The sequence below is a fragment of the Delphinus delphis genome, chromosome 3 (genome assembly GCF_949987515.2).
Source record: "Delphinus delphis chromosome 3, mDelDel1.2, whole genome shotgun sequence".
NCBI classification, from domain to species: Eukaryota; Metazoa; Chordata; class Mammalia; order Artiodactyla; family Delphinidae; genus Delphinus; species Delphinus delphis.
Genome location: NC_082685.1, coordinates 84,303,785 through 84,318,116, shown reverse-complemented (window position 1 = coordinate 84,318,116; position 14,332 = coordinate 84,303,785). Strand labels below are relative to the sequence as shown.

At 37.6% G+C, this 14,332-nt stretch overlaps 1 protein-coding gene across 8 annotated transcripts in view; it reads left to right on the top strand.

Annotated features, from left to right (window-relative positions):
- The window catches only part of FER (FER tyrosine kinase), a 468,208-nt gene extending 454,395 nt beyond the window's left edge, over window positions 1–13,813 (top strand). For 4 of the 8 annotated variants that reach the window (XM_060009042.1, XM_060009045.1, XM_060009043.1 and 1 more), the window contains one exon: window positions 8,263–9,235. In XM_060009042.1, coding sequence (XP_059865025.1) covers window positions 8,263–8,585 — 323 coding nt within the window. In that variant the 3' untranslated portion in view covers window positions 8,586–9,235. Of the gene's footprint in view, window positions 1–8,262; window positions 9,236–9,568 lie in introns of those variants that run through there. The other 4 variants (XM_069540597.1, XM_069540595.1, XM_069540596.1 and 1 more) reach the window with 2 other exon arrangements.
- The last annotated feature ends 519 nt before the right edge of the window (window positions 13,814–14,332 follow it).

The window sequence follows — 14,332 nt, the reverse complement described above, 5'->3', positions numbered from 1 at the left end:
AACCTTCACTAAATGGACATAGTTTATCCACCTGATAAAACGTTAAAGTTGGTAAAGAATGGATGAACATAGTGAGAATTTCAACAAAGACAGAAAATATAAGAAGGTACCAAAGAAAAGACATAGAGTTGAAGAATACAATAACTGAATTGAAAAATATGCTAGAGAGGTTCAACGTCATACTACATGAAGCAGAATAAAGGATCAGTGAGCTCAAAGGGCAATGGAACTCATCCAATCACAGCAATAAAAAGAAAAAAGAATGAAAAAAGCCAAGAGAGCTTAAGGGACTTATGAGACAACATCTAGCAGACTAATATTTGCATTACAGGAGTCCCAGATGGAGGAGAGAGAGAGAAAAAGGGGCAGAAAACTTATTTGAAGATATAATGGAGGACTTCCCTGGTGACACAGTGGTTGGAAATCCACCTGCCAATGCAGGGGGCACGGGTTCGATCCCTGGTCCAGGAAGATCCCACATGCTGCAGAGCAGCTAAGCCCGTGCGCCACAACTACTGAGCCTGCGCTCTAGATGCTGCGAGCCACAACTACTGAGCCCATGCACCACAATTACTGAAGCCCGCACACCTAGAGCCCATGCTCCACAACAAGAGAAGCCACCACAATGAGAAAGAAGCCCACGCACCGCAACAAAGAGTAGCCCCCGCTCACCACAACTAGAGAAAGCCCTCACGCAGCAGCAAAGACCCAACGCAGCCAAAAATAAGTAAATAAAAAATAAATAAATTTAAAGAAAAAATAGATATAATGGCTGAAGACTTCCTACATGGGAAAGGAAAGAGACATCCAGATCAGGAAACCCACAGTGTTCCAAATAAGATGATGAACCCAAAGAGATCCACACCAAACACATTATATTTAAAGTGTCAAAAGTTAAAGAAAAGAAAATCTTAAAAGCAGCAAGAGAAAAACAACTTGTTATATACAAGCGATTCCCCATACAACTACCAGAAAATATCTCAACAGAAACTTTGCATGCAAGAAAGGAATGGCATGATATATTCACTGTGCTGAAAGAAAAATACTTCCAACAAAGAATACTCTACTTGGCAAAGTTATCATTCAAAATTGAAGGAGAGAGAAAGAGTTTTCCAGATAAGCAAAATCTAAAAGAGTTCATCACCACTAAACTGGCCTTACAAGGAATGGTAAAGGGACTTCTCTAAGCTGAAAAGAAAGGTTGCTAATTAGTAACAAGAAAATATATGAAAGTATATATATCTCACTGGCAAAGGTAAGTATGTAGTAAGGTAGTGGATCAATCACTTATAAAGGTAGTATGAAGGTTAAAGACAAAAAAAATAAAAACTATAACTACAAAAATTAGTTAAGGGATATACAAGATAAATAGATGTAAAATCTGACATCAGAAACATAAAACAAGGCAGGGGGGAGTGAAAATGTAGAGCTTTTGAATGTGTTCAATCTTCAGTTTTTTTAATCAACTTAAAAATGTAAGTTGTTATATGTAAGCCTCATGGTTACCACAAAGTCAAAATCTATAGTAGATACAGTAATGATAATGAGAAAAATCTAAGCATACCATTAAAGAAAGTCATCAAACCACAAAGGAAGAGAGCAAGTGAAGAAGTAAGGAACAGAGAGGAACTATAAATTAGCGAGAAAGGAATTAAAATGGCAATAAGTACACACATATCAATAACAACGTTAAATGTAAAGGGACTAAATTTGTCAGTCAAAAGACAGAGTTGCTGAATGGAATAAAAAATAAGACCCACCTATATGCTGTCTACAAGAGACTCATCGCAGACATAAGGACACACAAAGACTAAAAGTGAAGGGATGGAGAAAGATATTCCGTGCAAATGAAAACCAAAAGGAAGCTGGGGTGGCTATATTTATATCAAACAAAGTAGATTTTAAAACAAAGACTGTAATCAGAGACAAAGGAGGGCATTACATAATGATAAAGAAGTCAATCCAACAAGAGGATATAAAATGTGTAAATATTTATGCATCTAACATAGGAATACTTAAATATATAAAACAAATATTAACAGACCTAAACAACTTGTTATATACAAGTTGTATATATACAACTTTTTATATAAACAGCAATACAATAATAGTAGGGGACTTCAGTACCATACTTGAGTCAATGTAAAGATCAGATGGAAAATCAGTAAGGAAATGTCAGCCTTAAATGACACTTTAGACCAGATGAACTTAACAGATATATATATATATATATATATATACACACAGACACACACCTTGGGCTTCCCTGGTGGCGCAGTGGTTGAGAGTCCGCCTGCTGATGCAGGGGACACGGGTTCATGCCCCGGTCCGGGAAGATCCCACATGCTGTGGAGCGGCTGGGCCTGTGAGCTGTGGCCACTGAGCCTGCGCGTCCGGAGCCTGTGCTCCGCAACGGGAGAGGCCACAACAGTGAGAGGCCCGTGTACCACAAAAAAAATAGATAGATAGATAGATAGATATAGATATCTATAGATCAGTATACACGTGCCATCCAAAAGAAGCAGAATACATATTCTTTCTTAGTGCACATTGAATATTCCCCAAGACAGATTATATGTTAGGCCACAAAACAAGTTTTAATAAATATAACAAGACTGAAATCACATCAAGCATCTTTTCTGACCACAATGGTATGGAACTAGAAGTCAATTACAAGAAGAAAGCTAGGAAATTCACAAATATATGGAAATTAAACATGTTACTGAACAACCAATGGGCCACAGAATAAATCAAAAGAAAAATCAAAATTACCTCGAGACAAATTAAAATGGAAATAGAACATACCAAAAGTTAGGTGATGCAGTAAAAGCAGTTCTGAGAGGTATGTTCATAGTAATAAATGCCTACCTCAAGAAACAAGAAAGATCTCAAACAACATAACATCACACCTCAAGGAACTAGAAGAAGAACAAATAAAACCCAAAGTTATTAGAAGGAAGAAAATGACAAAGATCAGAGCAGAAATAAATGAAATAAAGACTAAAAAGACAATAGAAAAGATCAATGAAACTAATAGCTATTTCTTTGAAATGAAAGAATTGACAAAACTTTAGCTACACTCAGCAAGAAAAAAAAGTGACAGAAACCAAATCAAAACAGTTAAAAATGAAAAATGAGACATTACAACTGATACCACAGATATACAAAGGATGGTAAGAGGCTTCTATGAACAACTATATGCCAACAAACTGGACAACCTAGAAAAAATGAAAAAAATTTCTCAAAAACCTTCTGAAATTGAATCAGTAACAAAAAAAAACTCTCAACAAAAAGAAGTCTAGGAATGACTGGCTTCACTGGTGAATTTTACCATACATTCAAAGAAGATTAATACCAGTCGTTCTCAAACTCTTCCAAAACAAGAAGAGGGAATACTCCCAAACTCATTTTATGAGTCCATCATTACTCTGATATCAGAACCACACAAAAGGGCTTCCCTGGTGGTGCAGTGGTTGGGAGTCTGCCTGCCGATGCAGGGGACATGGGTTCGTGCCCCGGTCCAGGAGGATCCCATGTGCCACAGAGCGGCTGGGCCAGTGGGCTATGGCCGCTGAGCCTGTGTGTCTGGAGCCTGTGCTCCACAACGGGAGAGGCCACGGCAGTGAGAGGCCCATGTACTGCAAAAAAAAAAAAAAAAAAAAAATACACACACACACAAAGAAATCACAAGAAAAGAAAATTACTTGGAGGGGCTGAAGGGTGTAACCATGGCCAGGTCGAGTTCAAGATTTCAGGATGTGGACGTGCAGCAGCTGGTGACACAGAACCTGGCTTGAGGTACTGACCAGTATTTCACCCCCATATGCTTTGGCACCTACATCAATGTCACCTCAAGAAGTTCGGGCACATCAAGTAAACTATGAATCTAACCTTCCTGGGAGAGCCCCTCTGGATCTGCTCCAATCCTAACTGAGGAGTCTCCTCCCCTCTCTTCTGCCATTGTTCCTGAAGAACACAGAAGCAAAAATTCTCAACACAATGTTAGCAAACGGAATTCAGCAATACATTAAATAATAAAAGGATCGTACATCATGATCAAGTGGGATTTATTCCAAGGATACAAGGATGGTTTAACATCTGCAAATCAATCACCATGATGCACCACATTAACAAAATAAAGGCTAAAAATCATATCATCATATCATCTCAATAGATACAGAAAAAGCATTGGACAAAACTCAACATCCCATTAAGATAAAAATTCTCAACAAAGTGGGTACAGAGGAAATGTACCTCAACATAATAAAGGTCACATATGACAAGCCCACAGCTAACATCACAGTTCACCGTAAAAAGCTGAAAGTTTTTCCTCTAAGAACAGGAACAGGACAAGGATGCCCACTCTCACCACTTTTATTCAACATAGTATTGGAAGTCCTAGCCACAGCAGTTAGGCAAGAGAAAGAAATGAAAGGAATCCCATTTGGAAAGGAAGAAGTAAAACTGTCCTTATTTGCAGATGAAATGATATTATATAGAAAATCCTAAAGTCTCCACCAAGAAACTGTTAGAACTAATCAATGAATACAGTAAATTGCAGGATACAAAGTCAAAATACAAAAGTCTGTTGTGTTTCTATACACTAATAACAAATTATCAGAAAGAGAAATTAAGGAAAAATTCCATTTATAATTGCATCAAAAACAATAAAATATCTAGGAATAAATTTCACCAAGGTGAAAAACCTGTACATTGAAAACTATCAGACACAACCAAAGAAACTGAAGAAGACACAAGTAAATGAAAAGATATTTCATGCTCATGGATTGGAAGAATCAATATTAATAAAATGTTCATACTACCCAAAGCAATCTACAGATTCAGTGCAATCCCTATCAAAATTCCAATGGCATTTTTCACATAACCGGATCAAATAATACTAAAATTTGTGTGGAACCACAAAAGACCCTGAACAGTCAAAGCAATCTTGAGGAAGAAGTACAGAGCTAGGGGCATCATGCTCCCTGATTTCAAACTATACTACAAAGCTATGGTATTTAAAGCAGCATGGTATTAGAATTAAACAGACACACAGATCAGTGGAACAGAATAGAAAGCCTAGAAATAATCCCATGCATAAATGGTCAATTAATTTATGACAGAGGAGGCAAGAATATACAATGGGGAAAGGACATCTCTTCAAGAAATGTTGGGAAAACTGGACAGCCACATGTCAAAGAATGAAACAGACCACTATCCACTATCTTACACCATATGCAAAAATTAATTCAAAATGGTTAAAGACTTGACTATAAGACCTGAAGTCATAAAACTCCTAGAAGAAAACATAGGCAGTAAGCTCTAGTGCTGGAGATGAGGTTTTGGGTTTGACATCAAAGCAAAGGCAACAAAAGCAAAAATAAACTAGTCGGGCTATTTCAAACTAAAACGCTTCTGCACAGCAAAGGAAAGCATTTACAAAATAAAAGGACATCTACCGAATGAGAGAATATATTTGCAAGTCATATATCTGATGGGGTTAATATTTAAATATATAAAGAACTCATGCAACTCAAGACAAAAAACAATCTCATTTAAAAATGGGCAGAAGTTCAGAATAGACAGTTTTCCAAATAAGGGATATACGTGGCCAACAGTTTCATGAAAAGATACTCAACATCACTAATCATCAGGGAAATGCAAATCAAAACCACAGTGACTTATCACCTCATACCTGTTAGAACGGCTGTTATTAAAACAAGAAATAACAAGTGTTGGCCAGGTTGTGGAGAAAAGGATCCCTCCTCCACTGTCAGGAGGAATGTAAATTGGTGCAACCGCTATGGAAAACAGTATGGAGGTTTCTCATAAAAATAAAAATAGAGCTACCATATGATCTAGCAGTTCCACTTCTGGGTATTTATCTGAAGAAAACAAAAATGCTAACTCAAGAAGATATATGCACCCCTGTGTTCATTTGCAGCATTATTTACAATAGCCAAGATATGGAAATAGCCTAAGTGTACATCAATGGACGAATGAATAAAGAAGATATGGTGTGTATATACAATAGAATATTATTCAACCTTAGCAAAGAGTGAAATCATGCCATTTGTGACAACATGGATGGACCTTGTGGGTATCATGCTAAGGGAAATAAGTCAGACAGAGAAAGACAAATACTGTATAATCTCATTTACATATGAAATCTAAACAACAACAACAAAACCACTCTCATAGATACAGAGAACAGACTGGTAGTTGCCAGAGTCTAGCAGTGGGAGGCAGGGGGAGGGTGAAGGTGGTCAAGAGGTACAAAATTCCAGTTATAAAACAAATGAGTCATGGGGGTCTAATGTAAAATGTGACTATAATTAATAGTACTATATTGCATATTTGCAAGTTGCTAAGAGAGTACATCTTGAAGTTCTCATCACAAGGAAAAAAAATTTATGACTATGGATGGTGACTATGCATGGTGATGTTGACTAGACTTATCGTAGTGATTATTTTGCAATATATACAAATATTAAATCATGCTGTACACCTGAAACTAATATAATGTTATGTCAATTATATCTCAATAAGAAAAATAAAGAAGTAATTATTAATTAATTTTTAAAAATTATCCAGTAAAACCAGACTCAAAAGTCAAGGTTACAGGGCTTCCCTGGTTGTGCAGTGGTTAGGAATCCGCCTGCCAACCCAGGGGTCACGGGTTCGAGCCCTGGTCCGGGAAGATCCCACATGCCACAGAGCAACTAAGCCCGTGAGCCACAACTACTGAGCCTGTGCTCTAGAGCCCGTGAGCCACAACTACTGAGCCCCTGTGCCACAACTACTGAAGCCTGTGCGCCTAGAGCCCGTGCTTGGCAATGAGAAGCCACCGCAATGAGAAGCCCGCGCACTGCGACAAAATGTAGCCCCCGTTCGTCGCAACTAGAGAAAGCCTGAACACAGCAATGAAGACCCAACGCAGCCAAAAGTAATAAAATAAAAGTCAAGGTTACAGAGTTAGGTTATAAGCTTTCACTTCTAGAGTGTGATCTTAGTTTATAATACAACTGGCCATTCTTGATCTCTTCCTAGATACTATCTTACAAAAATAAGGTATTTGGTTCTCTATGCTTTGTACTTCCTTAAAGAGTTAATTAGTCTTAACTTGTAACCATTGAATGATTTTCATAAAAAGTTTTAAATTATTGGATGCCAAACATGAAAAGAGTTGATATGCAGACAGGGAAACTAATCTTCCTACCGACTAGCATAGTGAATGTCCATAATTACCATCTACTAAGAAGGAAGCTAATTCACACAGCTGGAGATGATGATCAGCAAGTACACTCCAAACTCTGACATCAGAGCAGTTATAACACAGGCATACTCTCATTCTTATTGTACTGTTTTCAAGAAAGAGAAAAGGCCATCCTACTCAAAGTAACAAGACATTTTGGGAGGATGGGCATTTATACATCCTGGAATGGCAGAAATATGTTGGAAAATCTTGAAAATTCATAGCCTTTTCTGCCTCCCCTCCTTGATTTCACATTCATTCCAGAAGATATCTGGTATTGGCTTTTATCTCTGTGTTTCTCTAGAAGATTACCAAGGGGAAAAAAACCAAACTAAACTAAGAGTTAGCTTATGTAATTCAGTAAAGCAGGTGCACCAAGATATTTTGACAAAACACAGCACCATGTAATTTAAAGAAGTTGTTTTTATCAGCCAGCTATGTTAATTTCTACTCTATTCAAAACACAGAAAAATGTATTTTCCATAAATGAAACTATCAGTGGAGAAAATGAGAACTTTAAGCGTGTAAGAATATCTGTAAACAGTGATGAGTAAAAAATTGAAGTTAAGAAACTTTCCTTATTGCTTTAAGTTTGTTTGTAATTTTAGTAGAAAGAAAATGATGCAGGCAGAAGACAAAATTGCAGAACTCCAACTTATTTAATCTCCTAGTCGATGTGTACAAATTTATATCTTTTTTATATAAACCATCTATCTCATTTAGAGGCCACAGAGAAAGTAAGCTTGCATACTGAGTGAATATTTGTTCTTGGTGGGGGAAATGTGATTTGGAAGGTGGCTTAGTTAAAGTAGCAGCCTGAAGACTATTCATTTAATTGGTAATATTACTACTCCTGGAAAGCAAAACTAGCCAAGAAAATAAGATCACTAGTTATTGAATTGCTGGTAAGTTTAAATATGTTAATATGTGACTGACATAGACATACACAAGCAGAAATGGTCACCCACTTATCCAGTGAGCTGAATGTGGTTTTGTTCGCCCTTCAGGGAGATACAGCTCTGAGAGTGATGTGTGGAGCTTTGGCATCCTCCTCTGGGAGACCTTCAGCTTAGGGGTCTGCCCGTACCCTGGAATGACAAATCAACAAGCTCGGGAACAAGTGGAAAGAGGTGAGCCAAAGACACAGAGTAGCAGTGTTCACAGCCAGCGCGGGCAGTGCTGGTGCCGTGTCTGCATTTCCTGGGAGGAGGAAGAGAGTACTCTCGGGCCCGCGATCGAAGAGGTGCTGGTTAATCTACTTTGGAACTTTATGGATGGTGTGGCTCTTTACAACCAAACCAACAACAACAACAAAGACTTTAAAAGATAGATCCCAGCTCTTTGAAAATAGAAAGCTCTAGGCTTTTCTTCCACGCCCCCTGCCTGGCATGGCACCTGCAAGGCTGTGCCATTCACTCTCTTCCAGGGAAATAGGAGATTGAGGAATACCACCTAGTTTTTATTCTATGCCAAATAAACACTGTTAATATTACTGCAAATTGAAATGTAGTTAGACTTCAGGAAGAAGTTGAGAATTTTGGAATAGTTCTGAAGAAGCCCTATGGTGTTCTCAGATCAGGGACAGGAATAAGCAGGTGACGGTGACACCCTCACGTGCACTTGTGTAGTCCCCGGCTTTCAACAACAACAACAAAACACTTGCAACAAAACACCAGCGCCCTAGGGTCAGGCCTGTCAAGGGGGGCATGGTTGTAGAATCGGATGTAGGAAGATGACTTCCAGCTTCCTTCCTCCCTTTTCCTACCGCTCCTGAGGCAGATGCACACAGGCACACACACACCACCCAGCACACTGCCGGGACACTGCCAGGTGACTTTGAATTAAAGATAATATTCTTCTCAGACTGTAAAGGAATATGCCTCATATTCATTTTTATTTCACTTTTAAATTAATGTTTATAAATCCTCATCCTTTTTCTCATCTTCAAAACCCTGAGTTGTAGAGATGATTTTTTTAAACTCTGCCTACAGCATCTAAAAGCAAATTCTGAAAGCAAATACTTAGAGCAACTAAAACATGCATTTGTATGTGATGTATCTTACATCAGACTTTGTGACAAATGAACAAACAGAAAATGGGTTCTTTGAACTAGAAGGTAATGATGTTGCTCTATTAATATTAAAGTCTGCATTACTTATAGAGAAAAAATCAGTTTGCCCTGAAATGAATTTTTTGTTTCTATTAACCAACAACATAAGGTACTAAAAATTACAAACTGCATAATGCCCTCTGTGAACATTTATATCTTATCCCCATTCTAAATTCTCTGTTCTTCTTCTCTTGGGTCTTCAGGATACCGAATGTCAGCCCCTCAGCACTGTCCAGAGGACATTTTTAAAATTATGATGAAGTGTTGGGATTATAAACCTGAAAACCGGCCCAAGTTCACTGAACTTCAGAAAGAGCTCACTGTCATCAAGAAGAAAATCACATAGTGACAGAACAGTGCAAACTCAGCCTCCAGGACTTGGTCCTCCAGCAGAGTAATATTGTTCTTCTCATTAACAATGAGTTTATACCACGTTATGTGCAACAGTCTTCTAAGGTTATTTTTTTTTAATTAACTGTTTTTTAAATATGTGCCGTTAAAAAAAGTCAAAGGCGAATGCATTCAAGAAACAGGTCAGTCCTACCAAGGGCTTTCTCAGCTCACCACAGCAATCCTGCCATTTCAGCCCTTTGTAAATAGAAAAGCACAGGCTCTAAATGTGAGGGGGAACCAATCCATCTTTTTCACACCAGGACCATCGATGTTTCTCAGAGATTTTTTACTTCAGACCCAGTTCACAGCTGCTGTCCCATGCCACAGACCCTACTCGATCGGTGCTATCAGCTGCATTGGTAATGCCATGTCTGCAGGACACATTCCAACCAAAGTTGGCTTTCTGCTCTGCCAAGGCAAGAGTGTATTTGTAAACATCATTTTATATTGAGCATTATTTAGACCTCCTAGGGGTTTTCTTTCCTTTCTCACCAGAAATAAGCACAGTGCAAGAATCCTCACATTCCTGTCTTATTGGTAAAGCTGTTGTTTCCCTCCCCTTTTGCCCAGGCATCAGAAAATGATGCCTGGAATGTCCTCAAAGGGCTCTTAATTGAGGGCACAGCTTTTAAAGAATGTTTCAGACAGCTGTGACGGCAAGAAGTAAGTTGGAACAGGAGGACGGTCTGGAGAAAGGGGCAGCTAAAGTCATCATCAAAGAGAAGGAAAGGAAAATAGAAAATCTGCCTTCTTACCAGAGTTATGCCTTTACACACACACACGCTTTATTTTATGGTCTGATTCATGAAAAAGGTTCTAAGAAATGTTTTCAGGAGTTCACAGATAGAGCCTTCTTGTCAGCAAAAAATTCTTTAGAGAAATTCCAAAGCATGAGGCTACAGGAATAACAGCATAATTTTAAGTACCTTCATTTGAGAGGAGACATCCCAGAATTTAATTCTGTTCATTTGTGCCAGTTTCCAGAGCTGTCAGAATTTCATGATTCTAGTTCATAAACACGTCCATGTGTGTACACACATGGGCATGCGCCCCCCACACAGACACACAGACACACACACACACATAATACCGAGAAACCTGGCAGGTATGAATGGAGTAAATTGGTTAAGAAGTCAAATGAACATTATTAAGGAAAAAGCTCTAGAGATAGCCCTCCTTTGTCCACCTTCCCCCTTCATGTATTCTTATACTGCTACCTGAAAATTCTTATCATTAGCCGACCCATATATGAGCACAGTCTGGAGATGCTTCATATGAATAAAATGGAACAGAGTTTAAACTAGGATTGTCTTTAGCTGAATCTTAGCTTCATCCAGGGAACTTACCCCATGGTCTGTATATAGTTGCCTCTCAGGATAAATATGTGTGTAAGAGATGGTCACGCTCAGGGGTAAATGTGGCCTGGGAGCTTTTAATAAGTGCTCAGGCCTGTGTCCAAATAGCACAGTAGTGATTATTTGGTCTACAGTCATTGGAAGAGCTTATGGGATAGAAAATTCCTCCTGCCCCCTCCACCTGTTTGCTGCCTAGGAATATCACTGCACACAACTCACACCCAGTACTACTTTCAAGAGTAAACAGGATAATACTGAGGAGAAAACTGGCTTGTGTCTACCACTTCAATCTCCTTGAAGTTTCATACACATTTAATGATTACCACATCCAGACGAAAATGAAAGCATAATAAACTTGCCCGCAAAAATATTGCAATATACAAAGTAACTCTTTTTTAATCAGCATTGTTTCCCTTCTGTCAAATATTATGAGTAAAAGGAAACCTTCTTTTGATGGCATATACTGTGGTAAATCAAAGCACAGACTCATGAATTAAGATTAAGAGCTCTGGTCTTCAGGCACTTGTCAGCCTTCAAAAGCAAGAATAAAATGGGGACATTTCCACCCTTTGCCAGTATTTCCAAGTGCATCTCTCTGTAATATTCTTTGTTTAAAGAAAACAGCCTCCCATCACTTAGCAGCCGCACTGCTAAGCTCTCAGCAAAGAGAGAGAATGATAGTTTGGGCTTTAATTTTGTGAACAAGACCTGAAGCTTAATCATTGCATTCTGGTGTAAAGAACGAACATGGCATTGATATTTCACTCACCCAGGCTGTTAGAATTTGCAGTTCACATCGTAACTGTGTGCTTAAAGAAGCTTTTCGAAACATCGTGACATCTGCAGCATTTAAATTCTATCTTATTCTTTGTCCCAAAGCAGGCAGTGGTACAGTTCAGGATTAATAACTCATCGGGAGTCTTTCAGGATCATATCAGTTATATAGAATATTAAATTTAATATAGGCACATGCATTAAGAAAAACTTATGCAGACTGTTTTTTACTGTTAACCTTGTTGCGCTTGAAGCATAATTTATTCATCCCTTCTGTCACAGATAATTATTGGAATTATGTACTTTAGGAGGCTAATCCATACCCAGAAAGCATACACACAAATTCTCCTCTGAATTTGCAAGTTGATATAGGGAAAGAAGGATTCGGAAACACATAAAATCCTATGACTTGTTTAGTAAGAAAACAGTAACCAAAATTTGAGTAACCAAAATTTGAGTAACCAAAATTGCCACTGGTCTGAATGTAAATTCAGCCAGGTCACAAATCTTTGTGTTGTTAATAGATTTTTTCACGTGTTGCATCTGTTACTCCTATGTAGTTTCTGCCATAATTCCTTAAATTTATGAATATGGAGCCGCTGGGGGGCGGGTAAGCCCAGGCAGCCTGACTCTCACCTGCATTTTTCTATCTTGAATCACCAAGGAGCCTTTATGAGAAGTATTTAAGTAGCTCATCATTTTTCAAGGAAAGAAATCTTTTATTGTCAAATTAACATTTATTACCGACATGTGAAACCTAAAATTATTTTGCACTCCATATAATCTAAGGTTACTTCCCAAAGCCAACATATTCTTTCTCTTCTAGGAAATAATAATAAAGGATGAATAGGCTGTGTTTAGACTTTCAAAACCAGAGGTTTCGTTTTAGTCCATCCTGCCACTAGGTCCCCAGTGCAAGGTCTTATGTAATCATTTCTCTTATCTCCCAAATTTAATATAGTCAATAAAATTCTTCATCCATAATTCACCATTTTATCACAGATACGATATTACTGAAACCTGTTACTAGCACACCAGTGTAGAACATGAGTCTGATTGCTTCAGCCAATTTTCAGCACACATTTCACAACTGTTTTTCATTTGAGGGTTGTTTTAAAAGAAAAGAAAATGTTTAGTCATTGAAATAGTCTTAATTTCCTTTAAACCATGGTATGGTTTTCTTGTCTGTGTTATACTCATTGTTTCAGTTTTGCCATATAGTTTTATATAAAGTTTGGCTAATACCACTAAAATAACCGTGGCTTCACAATACTGGTATGACTTGTGTCAAGAAGAAAGTGTTTTAATTATAATATATGCCACACACTGAGGATCTTGTAGTGGGATAAACATAAAAATGAGAACGCAAAAATACATGTCTAGGTCGTATGTTACTGTCGTTCGGTTACCTCAGTCACACTACTTTCCAATTCACTCATCAGATGTTCTAAAAATGTACCTGAAAACCTTCCTTAGGATACCCTATGGACACTGTTCTGTGGCTGTGTGTCTTTTGACGTGAGATCAGTTGATAATTTTCTGAAAAGAGGGTTTGTTTGTTTGTTTGCCTCAACCCTCTTTTTACATATACGTACCCCCCCCCAGCACACCATTGGTATTTTAGTTGTTTCTTATCAACAGAATTGATTGTCCATAAACACTATTCTGAGTCATGTAAAGACTGACTTTTGTATTTAGGAGGTCAGAGCCCTCACACAAAACAGAATAATGCAAAATACAAAGAACAAAAAGGGACAGACAATTGAAAAAGACATGGTTTCTTTATGTATTAATATGTTAATTAAAACAAAGATTTTATATGAAAATGAGTTTATATTACAGTTCCATTACACTATTAAGTTAGCATGAAAGTTTACCATTAAAATAAAGTGTTACCTCTTTTATTACTAACTCTGATTTGCTTATACGTACCAGAAATTTTTTATTAAATATTTTAGTTTTATTTAGTTTTCTCTGTTTTGATTAGTTTCATATCAAGTCTGAGTAATATATTATTTGGGAAGATCCAGAACTACATATTAATTTCTGCCAAAGAAAATATTCTAATTAAGTCAATATTTCATGTACCAAGATGACCTACTTGAAGGAGATACTGCTACAGTTGTAGAGTCCCATAAAATTCTCCTTTAAAAAATAATGCTATAATACAGAAGGTGTAAAACTATATATCTTAGTCATAATTCAATTTAAGGAAATATTTGTAACCCCTTGAAGGCCATTCTACTGCCTCATACTGATTCAAAGATTAAATTCTGAATTGTTAAGTGTAGACATTAAAGACTGCCTAATAAAGACTGAGATTCTTAGGTGGTAGAAAAGTCCTACTGAACTAAATTCCTAGTCACTTTAAACTGGGGAGATATAATGAGCATAGGCTTCAGCACATCTGTTAATAAGGCACTGAGGCAAACGTCTACCAAGGCA